General features: G+C 42.6%; 1 protein-coding gene across 23 annotated transcripts in view; it reads right to left on the reverse strand.

The window, feature by feature from the left end:
- sif (still life) overlaps positions 1-23,018 on the reverse strand; it is a 1,051,963-nt gene that overhangs the window by 683,084 nt on the left and 345,861 nt on the right. For 19 of the 23 annotated variants that reach the window (XM_070097567.1, XM_070097564.1, XM_070097569.1 and 16 more), the window contains one exon: positions 8,623-9,516. The exons of 2 other annotated variants lie outside the window; for them this stretch is intronic. In XM_070097567.1, the coding sequence (XP_069953668.1) occupies positions 8,623-9,516 (894 nt within the window). The remainder of the gene's footprint in view (positions 1-8,622; positions 9,517-23,018) is intronic. 2 more of the 23 variants (XM_070097572.1, XM_070097582.1) reach the window with 1 other exon arrangement.

Consider the following 23,018-nt stretch of genomic DNA (forward strand, 5'->3'; position numbering starts at 1 on the left):
ACCTGCTGTATAAGTGGGGCCCTGCAGTAGCTTGGAACCTACCTGCTGTATAAGTGGGGCCCTACAGTAGCTTGGAACCTAACCTGCTGTATAAGTGGGGCCCTACAGTAACTTGGAACCTAACCTGCTGTATAAGTGGGGCCCTACAGTAGCTTGGAACCTAACCTGCTGTATAAGTGGGGCCCTACAGTAGCTTGAAACCTTACCTGCTGTATAGGAAGAACCCTAGAGTAGACTTGAACCTAACCCGCTGTATAAGCAGGGGCCCTACAGTAGCCTGGAACCTAACATGCTGTATAAATGGGACCCTACAGTAGCCCAGAACCTAACCTGCTGTACAGGGAGGGCCCTACAGTAGCCCAGAACCTAACCTGCTGTATAAGCGGGCCCCTATGGTACCCCAGAACCTAACCTGTATAAGTGGGGCCCTACAATAACCTGGAACCTAACCCTGCTTTATAAGCAGGGCCCTACAGTAGCTTGGAACCTAACCTGCTGTATAAGTGGGGTCCTACAGTAGCTTGGAACCTAACCTGCTGTATAAGTGGGGCCCTACAGTAGCTTGAAACCTTACCTGCTGTATAGGAAGAACCCTAGAGTAGACTTGAACCTAACCCGCTGTATAAGCAGGGGCCCTACAGTAGCCTGGAACCTAACATGCTGTATAAATGGGACCCTACAGTAGCCCAGAACCTAACCTGCTGTACAGGGAGGGCCCTACAGTAGCCCAGAACCTAACCTGCTGTATAAGCGGGCCCCTATGGTACCCCAGAACCTAACCTGTATAAGTGGGGCCCTACAATAGCTTGGAACCTTACCTACTGTATAAGTGGGGCCCTACAGTAGCTTGGAACCTAACCTACTGTATAACTGGGGCCCTACAGTAGCTTGGAACCTAACCTCCTGTATAAGTGGGGCCCTACAGTAGCTTGGAACCTAACCTGCTGTATAAGTGGGGTCCTACAGTAGCTTGGAACCTTACCTGCTGTATAAGTGGGGCCCTACAGTAGCTTGGAACCTAACCTACTGTATAAGTGGGGTCATACAGTAGCTTGTAACCTAACCTACTGTATAAGCAGGGCCCTACAGTAGCTTGGAACCTAACCTGCTGTATAAGTGGGGCCCTACAGTAGCTTGGAACCTAACCTGCTGTATAAGTGGGGCCCTACAGTAGCTTGGAACTTAACCTGCTGTATAAGTGGGGCCCTACAGTAGCTTGGAACCTAACCTACTGTATAAGTGGGGCCCTACAATAACCTGGAACCTAACCTTGCTTTATAAGCAGGGCCCTACAGTAGCTTGGAACCTAACCTCCTGTATAAGTGGGGCCCTACAGTAGCTTGGAACCTAACCTGCTGTATAAGTGGGGTCCTACAGTAGCTTGGAACCTTACCTGCTGTATAAGTGGGGCCCTACCACAGCTTGGAACCTAACCTACTGTATAAGTGGGGCCCTACAGTAGCTTGGAACCTAACCTACTGTATAAGCAGGGCCCTACAGTAGCTTGGAACCTAACCTGTTGTATAAGTGGGGCCTACAGTAGCTTGAAACCTTACCTGCTGTATAGGAAGGACCCTAGAGTAGACTGGAACCTAACCTGCTGTATAAGCAGGGCCCCTACAGTAGCCTGGAACCTAACCTGCTGTATAAATGGGACCCTACAGTAGCCTAGAACCTAACCTGCTGTACAGGCAGGGCCCTACAGTAGATCAGAACCTAACCTGCTGTATAAGTGGGCCCCTATGGTACCCCGGAACCTAACCTGTATAAGTGGGGTCCTACAATAACCTGGAACCTAACCTTGCTTTATAAGCAGGGCCCTACAGTAGCCTGGAACCTAACCTGCTGTATAAGTGGGGCCCTACAGTAGCTTGGAACCTAACCTGCTGTATAAGTGGGGCCCTACAGTAGCTTGAAACCTTACCTGCTGTATATGAAGAACCCTAGAGTAGACTGGAACCTAACCCACTGTATAAGCAGGGGCCCTATAGTAGCCTGGAACCTAACCTGCTGTATAAATGGGACCCTACAGTAGCCCAGAACCTAACCTGCTGTATAGGGAGGGCCCTACAGTAGCCCAGAACCTAACCTTCTGTATAAGCGGGCCCCTATGGTACCCCAGAACCTAACCTGTATAAGTGGGGCCCTACAATAACCTGGAACCTAACCCTGCTTTATAAGCAGGGCCCTACAGTAGCTTGGAACCTAACCTCCTGTATAAGTGGGACCCTACAGTAGCTTGGAACCTAACCTGCTGTATAAGTTGGGTCCTACAGTAGCTTGGAACCTTACCTGCTGTATAAGTGGGGCCCTACAGTAGCTTGGAACCTAACCTACTGTATAACTGGGGCCCTACAGTAGCTTGGAACCTAACCTCCTGTATAAGTGGGGCCCTACAGTAGCTTGGAACCTAACCTGCTGTATAAGTGGGGTCCTACAGTAGCTTGGAACCTTACCTGCTGTATAAGTGGGGCCCTACAGTAGCTTGGAACCTAAACTACTGTATAAGTGGGGCCCTACAGTAGCATGGAACCTAACCTACTGTATAAGCAGGGCCCTACAGTAGCTTGGAACCTAATCTGCTGTATAAGTGGGGCCCTACAGTAGCTTGGAACCTAACCTACTGTGTAAGTGGGGCCCTACAGTAGCTTGGAACCTAACCTGCTGTATAAGTGGGGCCCTACAGTAGCTTGGAACTTAGCCTGCTGTATAAGTGGGGCCCTACAGTAGCTTGGAACTTAACCTGCTGTATAAGTGGGGCCCTACAGTAGCTTGGAACCTAACCTACTGTATAAGTGGGGCCCTACAATAACCTGGAACCTAACCTTGCTTTATAAGCAGGGCCCTACAGTAGCTTGGAACCTAACCTCCTGTATAAGTGGGGCCCTACAGTAGCTTGGAACCTAACCTGCTGTATAAATGGGGTCCTACAGTAGCTTGGAACCTTACCTGCTGTATAAGTGGGGCCCTACAGTAGCTTGGAACCTAACCTACTGTATAAGTGGGGCCCTACAGTAGCTTGCAACCTAACCTACTGTATAAGCAGGGCCCTACAGTAGCTTGGAACCTAACCTCCTGTATAAGTGGGGCCCTACAGTAGCTTGGAACCTAACCTGCTGTATAAGTGGGGCCCTACAGTAGCTTGGAACTTAACCTGCTGTATAAGTGGGGCCCTACAGTAGCTTGGAACCTAACCTACTGTATAAGTGGGGCCCTACAATAACCTGGAACCTAACCTTGCTTTATAAGCAGGGCCCTACAGTAGCTTGGAACCTAACCTCCTGTATAAGTGGGGCCCTACAGTAGCTTGGAACCTAACCTGCTGTATAAGTGGGGTCCTACAGTAGCTTGGAACCTTACCTGCTGTATAAGTGGGGCCCTACAGTAGCTTGGAACCTAACCTACTGTATAAGTGGGGCCCTACAGTAGCTTGCAACCTAATGTACTGTATAAGCAGGGCCCTACAGTAGCTTGGAACCTAACCTGTTGTATAAGTGGGGCCTACAGTAGATTGAAACCTTACCTGCTGTATAGGAAGGACCCTAGAGTAGACTGGAACCTAACCTGCTGTATAAGCAGGGCTCCTACAGTAGCCTGGAACCTAACCTGCTGTATAAATGGGACCCTATAGTAGCCTAGAACCTAACCTGCTGTACAGGCAGGGCCCTACAGTAGATCAGAACCTAACCTGCTGTATAAGTGGGCCCCTATGGTACCCTGGAACCTAACCTGTATAAGTGGGGTCCTACAATAACCTGGAACCTAACCTTGCTTTATAAGCAGGGCCCTACAGTAGCCTGGAACCTAACCTGCTGTATAAGTGGGGCCCTACAGTAGCTTGGAACCTAACCTACTGTATAAGTGGGGCCCTACAATAACCTGGAACCTAACCTTGCTTTATAAGCAGGGCCCTACAGTAGCCTGGAACCTAACCTGATGTATAAGCAGGGCCCTACAGTAGCCTGGAACCTAACCTGCTGTGTAAGTGGGGCCCTATGGTAGCCTGGAACCTAACCTGCTATATAAATAGGGCCCTACAGTAGCCTGGAACCTAACCTGCTGTATAAGTGGGGCCCTACAGTAGCCTGCAACCTAACCTACTGTATAAGTAGGGCCCTATGGTAGCCTGGAACCTAACCTGCTGTATAAACAAGGCCCTCCTGTACAGTTATGCAACATTTCTTGCATTTGGAGGGCATAGGATTGAGCCTCCATTGCCTTTTGCACTGAATGACCCACACTGGTTTAGTGTTCTGTATTCAAATTAAAAATTAATTTTGTATTTTCTACCTAACATTCTATGCCATATAAAGTACTGGGCAGTAGAAAAGTACAACCACCACCACAGCCCCAAAATCCAGGACTGTGAAAAAATAGATTGCTTAATGTTACATCTGTCTGCAAAAAAGCACAGATATTGTCCAGACGAGCCTGGTCCATGGCCGGGCTCCAGGCATAGAAAGATTCTCAAAACTCATCAAAGGTATATAACAAAAAATTGTCTTCTGTAACTTTATATTAAGCTGAGAGTCCCATAACAAAATATAGCAACTTGAGCTTCATGGTTTCCATCTCCTTCACACCTGTGTGTTTTCCTCAACTGTTTGAATTTAGGAGATATTCTTCTCTGCAGTGCAATGCAGCACATATACCGGGACCAGAATTAGGAAGTACGCAAACTGTATCATTGGTCTGCCTGCAATGCTTTGAATAATAAGTGGATTTCTCTTTGTAAATACCAATGCAATTTTATCATATTATATTAACATTATGTATTATTTTATCACATAATATTTGTAATATATAATAATTTATCACATTACAGTGGACCCTCGGCTTACGATATTAATCTGTTCCTTAGAGCTCATCGTTAGACGAAATTATCATAAGCCAAATTAATTTTCCCCATAAGAAATAATGGAAATCCAATTAATCTGTTCCAGACAGCCAAAAGTATTAAAAAAAATTTTTTTTTCATGAAATATACATTTCCATACAAAGAAAACAATGAGACATGCACAATAACTATATAAATAAATGTTAAAATGACACTTACCTTTATTGAAGAGTATTGATGAGTGATAAGACACTGTTTTTCATGAACACTCTGGGATTTTCTGAGTGATACATGAGTAAAGGCTTCACTTTGCAATCCCCACTACCATTACAACAAAACAAGAAAGTTAGCCTGTCTTTCATAGGCTTGTGTCCTGGAAGTGCCTTTTCCTCCTGAGTAATGTAGGTCCTGTTTAGCATTTTCTTCCAGAACAGGCCTGTTTCGTCACAACTGAACACTTGTTGGGGTTGGAATTTTTCAGCTTCACCATGCCTTATCACACTGTGTATGCCACTACGATTCTTAAATCTCTCAAACCAACCTTTGCTGATCTTAAATTCACCGATATGAGCACTAGTTCCAGGCATTTTTTCCTGTTCACCTGGGTGTTAGTCGACTGGTGTGGGTCGCATCCTGGGGGACAAGAATAAGGAACCCAATGAAAACAAGTTACAGTCCTCGATGACTCATTGACTTTCTTGGGTTGTCCTGGGTGGCTAACCCTCTGGGGTTAATTGTTTCTCGTTAAGCCACACCAACAACAGTCTCTCCACATCTTCAAGTAGTACAGCTGACGGTGGTGCAGCAACAGCTGACGGTGGTGCAACAACAGCTGACGGTGGTGCAGCAACAGCTGATGGTGGTGCAGCAACAGCTGACGGTGGTGCAGCAACAGCTGACGGTGGTGCAGCAACAATTGATGGTGGTACAGCAGTAGCAGCAGCTGACCGTGATACAGCAGCAGCAGCAGCTGACTGTGGTACAGCAGCAGCAGCAGCTGACTGTGGTACAGCAGCAGCAGCAGCTGACAGTGGTGCAGCAGCAGCTGACCATGGTACAGCAGCAGCAGCTGACCATGGTACAGCAGCAGCAGCAGCAGCTGACCATGGTACAGCAGCAGCAGCAGCTGACTGTGGTACAGCAGCAGCTGACCATGGTACAGCAGCAGCAGCAGCTGACAGTGGCACAGCAGCAGCTGACGGTGGTGCAGCAGCAGCTGACCGTGGTACGATAATAGTACAGTGGACTCCCGGTTAACGATATTTTTTCATTCCAGAAGTATGTTCAGGTGCCAGTACTGACTGAATTTGTTCCCATAAAGAATATTGTGAAGTAGATTAGTCCATTTCAGACCCCCAAACATACACGTACAAACGCACTTACATAATTGGTCGCATTGGGAGGTGATCGTTAAGCGGGGGTCCACTGTATTTTGATAGTATTTCTCACCATTTTTACCACAGGGTTGGCACTAGAAGCTTTCTTTGGGCCCATGGTGGCTTATTTAGCAGTTACAAGCACTATAAACAATGGAATAATACAAAATGTATTGAATGTATGCATGGAACTGGCCACCCTGGCTTGTAAACAATGACAGCAGGGCAGCTGAGGTGCTCAGGCTGGACGGACAGGTTCAGGACAAATCACGTTGGGCGAGTTTTTTATCGTTAGCCAGGCCAAAATTTTTACGCTCAAATGCTTCGTTGGGCAGATTTAATGTTATGCGATGTGTTTGTTAGTCGAGGGTCCACTGTATTTGTATTACGTATTATGTGCAACTTCAAGATCATTATTCTTATAAACCTCCACCTTGACTACCTTGCATTAGTATTAAGATTAAAAAAGTTAACCACTCTTATCTTGTCTAGATTTAAGTGTATTACGTACTAGGATTAGTCTGCCCAAAATGCCCCGGCATGATAGTGGCTTTCTTTGTACTTAGCAAACCAAAATTGTAATTACACACTGTAACCTTTGCAAAGGAATAAAATCTTTATTCTTTATTTTTTAATTAAGCATTAAGATCAGTCTGCCCAAAATGCACTGCATGCTAGTGGCTTTCTTGTGCACTTAACAATATTTCCTTACATGTAAACTACATTTTGTGATTATATTATACATTGTTATGCTACAAATTTGTTACTATAACGCTTCTTATTTGAAATACTCATTTGTACTTCATGTTATAATTTGTTTACTGTAATTTTTACCACTGAATATATCATTGTTTAGTTAATCTTAAGTTAATTTTAATCCTGCCCATAATGCTCTGCATACAAGGGGCTCTGGCATGTACACTCAACCACTGTATTTCTTTGTACAACTATGTATCATGTCCAAATAAAAAATAAATAAAAAAATAAATACTGCAAAAAAGAAATAAAATTGTATTGTATTGTCCTGTATTATATTGGTATTGAAACTGTAACCAAAATAACTGCAAACTCATCTACTGTTGTAACCTCTTTGTATTTCTGAAATAAAAATTTTCAATTTCATATTCGTTTTTTAATTTTCTTGTTCCTATTCATTCTCTACTGTTCCTATGTTCACTGCAGTGCCAACCAGAGAAAATTTTATTACTGGTAATGCTGGGTGCCATATAATGCCGAGGCACTCTCACATCAAACCTGCTTTGTGTTCATTATCAATTTTGTAATCTAAAATCCATAGTCATGTAAGAACTTTGGTTCATCTATATTTCTAATGGTTTATTCCCCTTTAGCATGAAAAATCAGTAGTAATAACAGTCATCATCATCATCATCATCATTATTTTTATTATTATTATTATTATTATTATTATTATTATTATTATTATTATTATGATATGCATTTATGAGGAAGTGTGAAACCCATACAGCAGAACTAAGAGCCAATTAATTCCATATTCTTTCATTTTATATATTATATTATTTTAAAATATATAAAAAAAATTTAATGGAATATCATATTGCAACATTTATATTTCTTCCTCTCAGTGTCGGCAGTGAAAAAGAAAAATCGATGAATGTGAAAATTTCTATCACCAAAGCTAGCTTGGGTTGTGTTTGTGGAAACAGATAATGGAAATAGATAATGGTCAAGGCTGATCAAATTACATAATAACGAACAAATCATATATGTATATATACTGTATATATATATATACGTAAAACCAATTACAGATGAATCCTACTGGAAACTATCTAAACTGTGCACAAAATAAGGTATCAAAAAATAAAACATAATGTATGTAACATGCAAAAACATGCAATTGAATCCAATCTACGCAAGTCATGCAAACGTCATTTGAATGAAAAAAATCTAACACCTCGTCTTAGTGTTTTAGAATTAAATGTTTGGCCAGTCTAGAAAGTAAATATATTGAAAATTTATGTTCAAAGTAAAGTCATCCTAGAGGAAGGATAAAAATGTCCAAGTGATGGCCCCTGTGAGTGAAAGTTTAAGGTTCCAGCAGGGGGCCGGGGGCCACATGTTCCCCATGAACCACGGAGTCGTGCACCCATGGCACTGGGGCAAGAGGAGTAATGTTGAACAGTTGGGAGGGAGTTGATTGGCCATGGTTGTGGAGCAGACTCCGTGGTTGCTGGCTGGCGGAGGCACTGGTCAACTTGGAACCTGGCAGCCCTCAAGGAGCAGCTGGTGAGTGTGGCTAGACAAGTTGGAGGTGGCCAGCGCAGGGGCAGCAGGGCCCGGGGACGGGGCCAGGCGGCACCACGCCCACCATGCAGGACCACTGTGACGAGGTGTTAGGTACGAAGTGGGCGCGGCAGGCCGGCCTACTTGAGGAGGGCGTGGTGGCGTAGCAGGCCAGGTCGAACAGCTGGTGATCAGAGGGCGGAGACTCACGCTCACCCAGGTCCAGGTGGAACCCACGGCCCCTGCGGCCCCCGCTGCCTCCTTCCCCGCCCAGCACGCTCATGGCCGACCTGGAGGGTGTGAGGCGGTTTGGGCGGGGTGCTTCTGGCTCAGAACTGAAACCATCAGCATGTGAGACAGTGGAGCCCCCCCTACTTAGGGATCCCCACATCGAGGCATCTAGCCCCCCATCCCCACGGCTGGTTCGACGGCGCCATGACTCTGGGGACGTAGCGGGTGACTCCACTGATGTCATGGGTCTCAACATTTTCTTAAGTGTATTGCTATCGAGGTGGAGGATGGAGTCATCACGGTCACCTTTAGTCACGTCGTCGGTGCTCTTGCTACGGGCACGGCGCCGCAGAGTATCCGTCTCTCGCACCGTGTCCATCTCTGAGTAGTCCACACTCTTGGAGGAGAGTTCTCTTCGGCTACCACGTAGACTACGGTTGTCGCGACTGCCTGATGTCGGTGTTTCACCACTTCGTTCATTGGCAGCAGAAACAGATGCAGCAGCAGCGGCTGCAGCTGAAGCTTCTTCTTTACGAGAGAGAGTACCAACTCCCGTGCCACTTTTATGATGTAAGGAAGCATGTGAGGCATGATGTGAGGGTGGCTGGCGTGGGTCACGGTTGTTACCAAGCTTCATAGTGGCATATCCATCACCCCCACGGCGTGAGGCCATGGTATCACACATAGCTGCTTGAGTGGTGTTGGTACTGGTGGCGGTGGTATGTGCTGCACCATGGTTGGCGGTGCGACTGGCAGGACCCTCAACCACCCCACGGCCTCCCTGCGTACGCGGCAAAGTCGATGCACCTGCGGCCATACACAGACTTAGATGAAAGCATCCCACTATGGGATTACAAGAACTAACCTCTCTGACAATTCAAGAAAGATAATATTGTACCTACCTTATATCTGAAAACCTGCAAATGTTTTATCACATTCATGAGAACAACACCATTATTTGCAGGTGTTTATTTCACCTTGGAAGAAATTTTCAAGCTCAATGACGTTTTTTCATGAGGTAGCCTCTTTTGTTTTAAAAACCTTTATGATTTTTATCCCAATTAATATACAATAATCAATCGGTTACCGTTTCTTCTAGAGCCAATTATGAGTGACAAAAAGTGATACTATAAAAATACATTTTGCTCCCTATAAGCTGTGAAGGTTGAAAACCTGGCAGCTCCAGTAACTGAGTTTCTTTAAGAAACGTAGATTCAGTAACAGCTGCCCAAACACAACACTTGTGAGAGTTTTCAAGGAACTGGAACATTATGTTGATACTAAGAAGATGAAGTGCAGTCAGGTCTCTCATAAAATTCCCCTACATATCATAATTTTTTTGTAAATGTGATTGAAAGAGTATATCCAAAATGGAATAGCATTTGCAAAAACTTACATTACATAGAGGAACTTTATAAAAGCTGACAGCACTTAAATACAGTGGAGGCCATTATTAATGACTTGATCAGAAACATAGTCTTCAGCAAGCTATGAAGTGCATGTGTGGATAAAACAGTCATCAATAAGGGTACCTGATGTACAAGGGCAGATCTACTATGAAACTAATGAGGCTTAAGCTTCAGGGCCCTTAATCCCAGAGAGGCCCCAGAAGCCACTTTAGTTCTCATTACTTAAAAATTTTGGGTCTACTGTATGAGAAGGGGTTGTGAAGGGGCCCCCCCCATAACAGTTCAAACTTCAGGGCCTCACAAACATAGGTCCACCACAGTCGATGCAGTTAACTGTTGTGTACTCCAGTGTTTGAGAGGTTTTATAAGAATACTAAATGCTGCACTGTATAAAACTTTAACCCTTTCAGGGTTGAGACCCTTAATCCTTAACTCCCACTCATGGTCGAAAAATATTTGAAAAATAAAAAGAATATTTTTCTTATGAAATGACAGGGAATCTTTTTCCGATCATAATGACACCAAAAGTATGAAATTTGATGGAAAACTTACAGAATTATGCTGTCATGAATTTAGCAGTATCGATGATATTGACGCATCGGCGATTTCGCCCACTTTGAGCCCTATTTTCGGCCAATTCCAATGTTTCTTTCTACTAAAATCATAGCTATTTCGCTAGAATTCCATTTGTTCTATCGACTGAGCACAAGAAACCACCCTTTTACTGATTTCAACTACCCAATAAAGTGGTCAGAAATTGGCAATTTGGCCAATTTCACACAAATTTCAAAAGATGTAAAATTTCAAAATAGGGTCTAGAATAAACAAGACAGACATTCCTGGCACTAAAATAACATTTTATCTGTTCATTAGTCATGTCTCCAGGCCCATATTACATTACTTTTGCTTTCCATTTTGAATTTTTATTCTCACAAAAAAACAGAAGACTTACTGTTATGTATACTACTGCATAATTGTAAAAAACAGTATAAATAATATCAGTGCACTTGTGCAAGAAAATCAGACTCACCAGATGATGTGTATTGGATGCGTGGTGTGATTTGTTTACTCTTGAACATCAGTAAAAATCGAACATTTTCACTATTTTGCGCTCAATTTCAAGGTACTTGTCATAGTGAAACCAATCAAAATTATCTCTATTTCTGTAATGTGTCTTCCACTCTATCAAATAAGACCAAGAAAACGAGAATACAACCATAAATACTATACAAAAATAGACTGCAAATTTGCTGTTTTAAACCAAAAACACAGTCGGAGTTTTTATTTTCTCATTATGCACTGTTTGCTGCAGGATTTTTTTTATAATGCACACACTGACCACACATACCCATTCTTTCACATTTAGGCCTACCAGCCTTTTCCCACTGATTTGAGGGCGCTAGAATTTATGCATGTCACCAACACTGGCACATAAGACATACTAGTACATCAAAAACCCTGAAAGGGTTAATGACAAGTGCTAAAGTCTGTGGTATAAAGGAGGTCTTACTAAAGGTCAATTCTCATTGACCTACTCCAGTAGCATATCTAAGACTCTACCATCTTTTATACCCTCAACTATTATTTTCTGTAGAGACAAATTATTTGTAAGTTGAAAACTAAGAACAAAACTCATTTGTCACCTAATTTTTTTGTTATCCTCATCACCTTACTCTTTCCTATATTCACTTTTAATTTTCTTCTTTTACATACCCTATCAAACTCATCCGCCAACCTCTGCAACTTCTCTTCAGAATCTCCCAAAAGCACAGTGTCATCAGCAAACAGCAACTGTGACAACTCACACTTTGTGTTAGGTTCTTTATCTTCTAACCCCACACCTCTTGCCAATACCTGAGCATTCACTTCTCTTGCAACCCCATGTATAAATATACTGAACAACCATGGTGACATCACACATCCTTGTCTAAGACCTACTTTTAGTGGGAAATAATCTCCCTCTTTCCTACATACTCTAACCTGAGCTTCACTATCCTCATAAAAAGTCTTCATTGCTTTCAGTAACCTACCTTCTATTCCATACATTTGCAAAATCTTCCACATTGCCCCCCTATCCACCCTGTCATATGCCTTTTCCAAATCCATAAATGCCACAAAAACCTCTCGACACTTATCCAAATACTGTTCACCTATATGTTTCACTTGGTCTACACACTCCCTACCTTTCCTAAAGCCTCCTTGCTCATCTGCTATCCTACTCTCCATCTTACTCTTAATTCTTTCAATAATAGCTTTACTATACACTTTGCCTGGAGTATACCTGGAGAGGGTTTCGGAGGTCAACGCCCCTGTGGCTCGATCTAAGACCAGGCCTCATGGTGGATCAGGGTCCGATCAACCAGGCAGTTACTGCTGGCCACATGCAAACTGACTTACAAACCACAGCCCAGTTGGCAAAGGCAAAGGGACACACACTGCTGTGCATATATTCTGAGAGACACCTCAATGTGCATACATATACTCCTCTTGGTGTATAATACCGAGACACAGCTCTCTGTATATACAGAAACATACACACCTCTTGGTGTATATATCCTTTCATACAAGATTTCCAGGAGATTTTTAAGCATCAACAAGAGAACCAGTGACATATCGATCTGTATGGCAACTCTACAAAGATCGACCTATATGCCAACTCTACAAAGATCAATCTGTATGCCAACTCTACAAAGATCGATCTGTATGCCAACTTTACAAAGACTGATCTGTATGGCAACTCTACAAAGATCAATCTGTATGCCAACTCAACAAAGATCAATCTGTATGGCAACTCTACAAAGATCGATCTGTATGCCAACTCTACAAAGACTGATCTGTATGGCAACTCTACAAAGATCAATCTGTATGCCAACTCTACAAAGACTGATCTGTATGGCAACTCTACCAAGATCAATCTGTATGGCAACACTACAAAGATCGATCTGTATGGCAATTCTACAAAGACTGATCTGTATGGCAACTCTACAAAGATCAATCTGTATGGCAATTCTACAAAGATCGATCTGTATGGCAACTCTACAAAGATCAATCTGTATGCCAACTCTACAAAGATCAATCTGTATGGCAACTCTACAAAGATCAATCTGTATGGCAACTCTACAAAGATAAATCTGTATGGCAACTCTACAAAGATCGATCCATATGGCAACTACAAAGATCAATCTGTATGGCAATTCTACAAAGATCAATCTGTATGGCAATTCTACAAAGATCAATCTGTATGGCAACTCTACAAAGATCAATCTGTATGCGAACTCTACAAAGACTGATCTGTATGGCAACTCTACAAAGATAAATCTGTATGGCAACTCTACAAAGATCGATCTGTATGGCAACTCTACAAAGATCAATCTCTATGGCAACTCTACAAAGATCAATCTGTATGGCAATTATACAAAGATCAATCTGTATGGCAACTCTACAAAGATCAATCTGTATGGCAATTCTACAAAGATCAATCTGTATGGCAACTCTACAAAGATCACTCTGTATGGCAACTCTACAAAGATCAATCTGTATGGCAACTCTACAAAGATCAATCTGTATGGCAACTCTACAAAGATCAATCTGTATGGCAACTCTACAAAGATCAATCTGTATGGCAACTCTACAAAGATCAATCTGTATGGCAATTCTAGAAAGATCGATCTGTATGGCAACTCTACAAAGATCAATCTGTATGGCTACTCTACAAAGATCAATCTGTATGGCAACTCTACAAAGATCAATCTGTTTGGGTACTCTACAAAGATCAATCTGTATGGCAACTCTACAAAGATCAATCTGTATGGCAATTCTACAAAGCTCAATCTGTATTTCAACTCTACAAAGATCACTCTGTATGGCAATTCTACAAAGATCACTCTGTATGGCAACTCTACAAAGATCAATCTGTATGGCAACTCTACAAAGATCAATCTGTATGGCAACTCTACAAAGATCAATCTGTATGGCAACTCTACAAAGATCAATCTGTATGGCAACTCTACAAAGATCAATCTGTATGGCAACTCTACAAAGATCAATCTGTATGGCAACTCTACAAAGATCAATCTGTATGGCAACTCTACAAAGATCAATCTGTATGGCAACTCTACAAAGATCAATCTGTATGGCAACTCTACAAAGATCACTCTGTATGGCAACTCTACAAAGATCACTCTGTATGGCAACTCTACAAAGATCACTCTGTATGGCAACTCTACAAAGATCAATCTGTATGGCAATTCTACAAAGATCAATCTGTATGGCAATTCTACAAAGATCGATCTGTATGGCAACTCTACAAAGATCAATCTGTATGCCAACTCTACAAAGACTGATCTGTATGGCAACTCTACAAAGATAAATCTGTATGGCAACTCTACAAAGATCGATCTGTATGGCAACTCTACAAAGATCAATCTCTATGGCAACTCTACAAAGATCAATCTGTATGGCAATTATACAAAGATCAATCTGTATGGTAACTACAAAGTTCGATCTGTATGGCAACTCTACAAAGCTCAATCTGTATGGCAACTCTACAAAGCTCAATCTGTATGGCAACTCTACAAAGCTCAATCTGTATGGCAACTCTTCAAAGATCAATCTGTATGGCAACTCTTCAAAGATCAATCTGTATGGCAACTCTACAAAGATCAATCTGTATGGCAACTCTTCAAAGATCAATCTGTATGGCAACTCTACAAAGATCAATCTGTATGGCAACTCTACAAAGATCAATCTGTATGGCAATTCTACAAAGATCAATCTGTATGGCAACTCTACAAAGATCACTCTGTATGGCAACTCTACAAAGATCAATCTGTATGGCAACTCTACAAAGATCAATCTGTATGGCAACTCTACAAAGATCAATCTGTATGGCAACTCTACAAAGATCAATCTGTATGGCAACTCTACAAAGATCAATCTGTATGGCAATTCTAGAAAGATCGATCTGTATGGCAACTCTACAAAGATCAATCTGTATGGCTACTCTACAAAGATCAATCTGTATGGCAACTCTACAAAGATCAATCTGTTTGGGTACTCTACAAAGATCAATCTGTATGGCAACTCTACAAAGATCAATCTGTATGGCAACTCTACAAAGATCACTCTGTATGGCAATTCTACAAAGATCAATCTGTATTTCAACTCTACAAAGATCACTCTGTATGGCAATTCTACAAAGATCACTCTGTATGGCAACTCTACAAAGATCAATCTGTATGGCAACTCTACAAAGATAAATCTGTATGGCAACTCTACAAAGATCAATCTGTATGGCAACTCTACAAAGATCAATCTGTATGGCAACTCTACAAAGATCAATCTGTATGGCAACTCTACAAAGATCAATCTGTATGGCAACTCTACAAAGATCAATCTGTATGGCAACTCTACAAAGATCAATCTGTATGGCAACTCTACAAAGATCAATCTGTATGGCAACTCTACAAAGATCACTCTGTATGGCAACTCTACAAAGATCACTCTGTATGGCAACTCTACAAAGATCAATCTGTATGGCAACTCTACAAAGATCAATCTGTATGGCAACTCTACAAAGATCAATCTGTATGGCAACTCTACAAAGATCAATCTGTATGGCAACTCTACAAAGATCAATCTGTATGGCAACTCTACAAAGATCACTCTGTATGGCAACTCTACAAAGATCAATCTGTATGGCAACTCTACAAAGACCACTCTGTATGGCAACTCTACAAAGATCACTCTGTATGGCAACTCTACAAAGATCAATCTGTATGGCAACTCTACAAAGATCACTCTGTATGGCAACTCTACAAAGATCACTCTGTATGGCAACTCTACAAAGATCAATCTGTATGGCAACTCTACAAAGACCACTCTGTATGGCAACTCTACAAAGATCAATCTGTATGGCAACTCTACAAAGATCAATCTGTATGGCAACTCTACAAAGATCACTCTGTATGGCAACTCTACAAAGATCAATCTGTATGGCAACTCTACAAAGATCAATCTGTATGGCAACTCTACAAAGATCAATCTGTATGGCAACTCTACAAAGTATGTCAACTCAAAATTAAAACTACTTTAACATTTTTGTATTTTATTAAAAAAATCATTAGACATGCTTAATAATTTTATTGCTTTGATTTACAATGTTATAAAAAAATTACTTTTCTTTTAATGAAAGTTTATGGATTTTTACATATTTTTAAGTACACGATGAAGATATGGGTTTGCACTAGAAAATACTGAATAGTCTGGCAAAGGGCTCTTAATTCAAGGAATCGGATCTATTTTTGTCTTGGATCAAACTCAATTATCTCCCGTTACCCAATATCTATCATCCCTTTGGAGCAATCCAAACTTGATTACCTCCCATCACCCCAGACTTACCATCCACTGAATCAACCCAAACTTGATTACCTCCCATCACCCCAGACCTACCATCCACTGAATCAATCCAAACTTGATTACCTCCCATCACCCCAGACCTACCATCCACTGAATCAATCCAAACTTGATTACCTCCCATCACCCCAGACCTACCATCCACTGAATCAATCCAAACTTGATTACCTCCCATCACCCCAGACCTACCATCCACTGAATCAATCCAAACTTGATTACCTCCCATCACCCCAGACTTACCATCCACTGAATCAACCCAAACTTGATTACCTCCCATCACCCCAGACCTACCATCCACTGAATCAATCCAAACTTGATTACCTCCCATCACCCCAGACCTACCATCCACTGAATCAATCCAAACTTGATTACCTCCCATCACCCCAGACCTACCATCCACTGAATCAATCCAAACTTGATTACCTCCCATCACCCCAGACCTACCATCCACTGAATCAATCCAAACTTGATTACCTCCCATCACCCCAGACTTACCATCCACTGAATCAACCCAAACTTGATTACCTCCCATCACCCCAGACCTACCATCCACTGAATCAATCCAAACTTGATTACCTCCCATCACCCCAGACTTACCATCCACTGAATCAATCCAAACTTGATTACCTCCCATCACCCCAGACCTACCATCCACTGAATCAATCCAAACTTGATTACCTCCCATCACCCCAGACCTACCATCCACTGAATCAATCCAAACTTGATTACCTCCCATCACCCCAGACCTACCATCCACTGAATCAATCCAAACTTGATTACCTCCCATCACCCCAGACCTACCATCCACTGAATCAATCCAAACTTGATTACCTCACATCACCCCAGACCTACCATCCACTGAATCAATCCAAACTTGATTACCTCCCATCACCCCAGACCTACCATCCACTGAATCAATCCAAACTTGATTACCTCCCATCATCCCAGACCTACCATCCACTGAATCAATCCAAACTTGATTACCTCCCATCACCCCAGACCTACCATCCACTGAATCAATCCAAACTTGATTACCTCCCATCACCCCAGACTTACCATCCACTGAATCAACCCAAACTTGATTACCTCCCATCACCCCAGACCTACCATCCACTGAATCAATCCAAACTTGATTACCTCCCATCACCCCAGACCTACCATCCACTGAATCAATCCAAACTTGATTACCTCCCATCACCCCAGACCTACCATCCACTGAATCAATCCAAACTTGATTACCTCCCATCACCCCAGACCTACCATCCACTGAATCAATCCAAACTTGATTACCTCCCATCACCCCAGACCTACCATCCACTGAATCAATCCAAACTTGATTACCTCCCATCACCCCAGACCTACCATCCACTGAATCAATCCAAACTTGATTACCTCCCATCACCCCAGACTTACCATCCACTGAATCAACCCAAACTTGATTACCTCCCATCACCCCAGACCTACCATCCACTGAATCAATCCAAACTTGATTACCTCCCATCACCCCAGACCTACCATCCACTGAATCAATCCAAACTTGATTACCTCCCATCACCCCAGACCTACCATCCACTGAATCCAAACTTGATTACCTCCCATCACCCCAGACCTACCATCCACTGAATCAATCCAAACTTGATTACCTCCCATCACCCCAGACCTACCATCCACTGAATCAATCCAAACTTGATTACCTCCCATCACCCCAGACCTACCATCCACTGAATTAATCCAAACTTGATTACCTCCCATCACCCCAGACCTACCATCCACTGAATCAATCCAAACTTGATTACCTCCCATCACCCCAGACTTACCATCCACTGAATCAACCCAAACTTGATTACCTCCCATCACCCCAGACCTACCATCCACTGAATCAATCCAAACTTGATTACCTCCCATCACCCCAGACCTACCATCCACTGAATCAATCCAAACTTGATTACCTCCCATCACCCCAGACTTACCATCCACTGAATCAATCCAAACTTGATTACCTCCCATCACCCCAGACCTACCATCCACCGAATCAATCCAAACTTGATTACCTCCCTTCACCCCAGACCTACCATCCACTGAATCAATCCAAACTTGATTACCTCCCATCACCCCAGACCTACCATCCACTGAATCAATCCAAACTTGATTACCTCCCATCACCCCAGACCTACCATCCACTGAATCAATCTAAACTTGATTACCTCCCATCACCCCAGACCTTCCATCCACTGAATCAATCCAAACTTGATTACCTCCCATCACCCCAGACCTACCATCCACTGAATCAATCCAAACTTGATTACCTCCCATCACCCCAGACCTACCATCCGCTGAATCAATCCAAACTTGATTACCTCCCATCACCCCAGACCTATCATCCACTGAATCAATCTAAACTTGATTACCTCCCATCACCCCAGACCTATCATCCACTGAATCAATCTAAACTTTATTACCTCCCATCACCCCAGACCTATCATCCACTGAATCAATCCAAACTCAATTACCTACCATTACCCCATACCTCTCATCCCTTTGGATCAAGCCAAACTTAATTAACTCCCATTTACCCTCATGCTGTATGACTTTGGGTCATACAGCATATGGATTGACTTCCCTCCCCTCATTCACGGGCGGAAGGGAGTCAATCAAGTTTCTTAGGAAGGAAGCAGAATCACCAGAATCAAGGCAACACTTTTGAAAAAACCCAGTTAGTAGTGTATCAGTTTGGAATGAGAAACGCTGACACTCTTGATGTTTTGTATCACTGTGTCCTTGCTGTTATGTATCACTGTGTCATTAAAAATATGTATCACTGTGTCCTTGATGTTATGTATCACTGTGTCCTTGATCTTATGTATCACTGTCCTTGATGTTGTGTACCACTGTGTCCTTGATGTTACATATCACTGTGTCCTTGATGTTATGTATCACTGTGTCCCTGACGTTATGTATTACTGTGTCCTTGACGTTATGTACCACTGTGTCCTTGATGTTATGTATCATGGTGGCCTTGATGTTATGTATCACTGTGTCCTTGATGTTATGTACCATGGTGTCCTTGATGTTATGTATCACTGTGTCCTTGACATGTATCACTGTGTCCTTGACGTTACGTACCACTGTGTCCTTGATGTTATGTACTACTGAGTAAATTTATTGAGGTAAAGGCACACATTAATACAGTTACACAAATTAACCCATTAACTATTCAAACGTAGATCTACATTCTCTCACCCAGAGCTCCGAATATTTTGAAAAATAAAAATTAGTTTTTTTTTAAAGAAATAAAGAGTGCATTTTTCTATGTGTCGTAGGATAAAAAAAAAAAAGTTTTAGGGTCAGTACTTACCAAGATATGAGCCCACGAAGTTGGCCCTTGATGCTCATCTGATGCAACATCGAGTCATGCCGCTTGCAGAAGTGTTGCTGATACATTATACCTGTTTTTCTCGTTTTTATATTATTTTATATAATTTTTATGTTCTGATAATTATTATTTATAGTAGTTCTTGTGATCTGATAGCCAATCTTTGTTCTGACACGAATATTAGATACTGAAATAGTACTCAAATAGTCACAAACACAGTGACAGGTGAACATTTTCACCTACCTTAGTCACATACTATTGTCTAGAAATACGTATATACATAGTATTCATAGGTCTCAGCAATGTTCTAGATACACGAGAGTATATAATAGTAAAATAGCAATAATAATAATAAGTTCCTTTGAAGCATGTAAGAGTGTGTCACTTGTCTTATCTTATCATTCCACTGCTGACAATGGTGACATTTGATGAGCTAATCTTATCACTCCACTAATAACAGTGGTGACATTTGATGAGCCTTCACTTTATTTGTTTTCACTGCTACACATAAACATGTCTGTCTGTCTGTCTATCTATCTGTTTGTGTGTCTGTCTTTCTGTCTGCCTGTGTGTTTCTGTCTGCTTGTCTCTCTTATCTCAACGAGTTGCTCATGAACCAACTGGTATTACACACGATCACAATCTACAAGCACAGTATAGCACTTTGTCTGGGTGTTCCTGTGAGATAGAGACAAATAGAGACAGAGATAGAGATAAAGAGATACACAGAGATACATACAGACAGACAGATGGAGAAAGAGATAGCCAATCAGCCAGCCAGCCAGCTGAAATTACAGTTCCAGAATTGTTTCTTTTTACTTAGGGCATAGGTTATAAGACAGAAATTCTGGCAGGATGATACTTTCCTCTTAAAAGGGGAGTGTTAATACGACATGACATCAGTGAATCCTTGGTGCTTGCCGCGCTGTTTGCTCTAGCTGGTGCTCAATTGAACTGGTGCTCCCACAAGGTACAGTGCACCCCCGGTATTCGATGGCATCGGTATTCGATAAATCCGGTATTCGATGCATTATATCGCAAAAAATTTTCCTCGGTATTCGATTGAAAACCCGGTATTCGATACGATTCGTATGAGACCTGTCCACATGTGGCCTGAACTGCCCCTTGTGTGCCAGTGTTTACAAGCCAGCCAGTGTGCGCACATCTAAGGATACATTCGGTACATTCCATATTATCACTGTGTTTGGTGCTTGTTTCTGCAAAATAAGTCACCATGGGCCCCAAGAAAGCTTCTAGTGCCAACCCTGTGGTAAAAAGGGTGAGAATTAGTATGGAAATTAAGAAAGATTTTGAAGGGTTTGGGGCTAACCCTGAGAAGCCTATACCAGTTGTGGAATACATTGTGCCTACTTCAAAAATTAAGGAAATGTGTGCACAGTGGGTTGAAGTGCAAACCTTTATGGATGAAAATCACCCTAACACAGCTATTACAATGACAATGTTGTGGCCCATTTTAGACAAATCGTAAAGGAACGGGAGGTACAGAGCTCTATGGACAGATTTGTTGTGCGACAGAGGTCCAGTGACTCTCAAGCTGGTCCTAGTGGCATTAAAAGAAGAAGGGAAGTAACCCTGGAAAAGGACTTGCTACCTCAAGTCCTAATGGAAGGGGATTCCCCTTCTAAACACTAACACCTCTCCCCTCCTTCCATCCCATCAATCATCACCAGATCTTCATTAAAGGTAAGTGTCAATTATTTTATTGTTATTGTAATTATTCTATCGCATTAAACTTAATATTTCATGTAGTAAAATTTTTTTTTCATACTTTTGGGTGTCTTGCACAGATTAATTTGATTTTCATTATTTCTTAAGAGGAAAATTGATTCGGTTTTCGATATTATCGGTATTCGATGAGCTCTCAGGAACGGATTAATATCGAATACCGGGGGTCCATTGTACTAAGTGGTCCCAGATTTTTTTAATACTGCACACACCAAGGGTTAAGACCCATTCTCTGCTGACCAGGCATCTTAGCCCAATTGTGCCAAATTTGGAGGCAGGAAAAATAAAACATAGATCTACGTTTGGAGCACTAGTGGTAAGAACATAGATCTATGTTTAGATAGTTAACGGGTCAATATATATACAAACATATGCTTAACAATTCGCAAACAGGTGAAATTATTACAAACATTATCTCTCAGTGCACAGCGGGATTCGAACCTGCAAGCTCGGCATCAGAGACTGGCTGTGTGGATAAAGTACTATGTACTCTGATTCTGAGTTTGCAGGTTTGAATCCTGCTGTGGACTGAGAGATAATGTTTGTAATAGTAACACGAGTAAATTACCTGGGATAACCCAAAAAAGTGACTTATTTCCATTGAGGTCCTTGAAGTTATGTGCTGCTGCATCCAACACAGGTCAGCCAGTGGCTGCTGTCACCAGAGAAGCATACCTCAGGATACTTTCACATGTTTTTTGACAAGCTGTCACATTACTCCCAAGCCAGAGAGCCAGTAACACCAGACAAGCCAGAGAGCTGGCACCACCAGACAAGCCAGAGAGCTGGCACCACCAGACAAGCCAGAGAGCTGGCACCACCAGATAGGTCAGAGAGCCAGCACCACCAGGCAGGTCAGAGAGCCAGCACCACCAGACAAGCCAGAGAGCCAGCACTGCCAGACAGGTCAGAGAGCCAGCACCACCAGACAAGCCAGAGAGCCAGCACCACCAGACAGGTCAGACAGCCAGCACCACCAGACAAGCCAGAGCCAATACTGCCAGACAGGTCAGAGAGCCAGCACCACCAGACAGGTCAGAGAGCCAGCACCACCAGACAAGCCAGACAGCTGGCACCACCAGACAGGTCAGAGAGCCAGCACCACCGGACAAGCCAGAGAGCCAGCACCACCAGACAAGCTAGAGACCCAACACCACCAGACAAGCTAGAGACCCAACACCACCAGACAAGCTAGAGAGCCAGCACCACCAGACAAGCCAGAGCCAGCACCACCAGACAAGCTAGAGACCCAACACCACCAGACAAGCCAGAGAGCCAGCACCACCAGACAAGCTAGAGACCCAACACCACCAGACAAGCTAGAGACCCAACACCACCAGACAAGCTAGAGACCCAACACCACCGGA

This window comes from Cherax quadricarinatus, chromosome 58 (genome assembly GCF_038502225.1).
Source record: "Cherax quadricarinatus isolate ZL_2023a chromosome 58, ASM3850222v1, whole genome shotgun sequence".
Classification (NCBI taxonomy): domain Eukaryota; kingdom Metazoa; phylum Arthropoda; class Malacostraca; order Decapoda; family Parastacidae; genus Cherax; species Cherax quadricarinatus.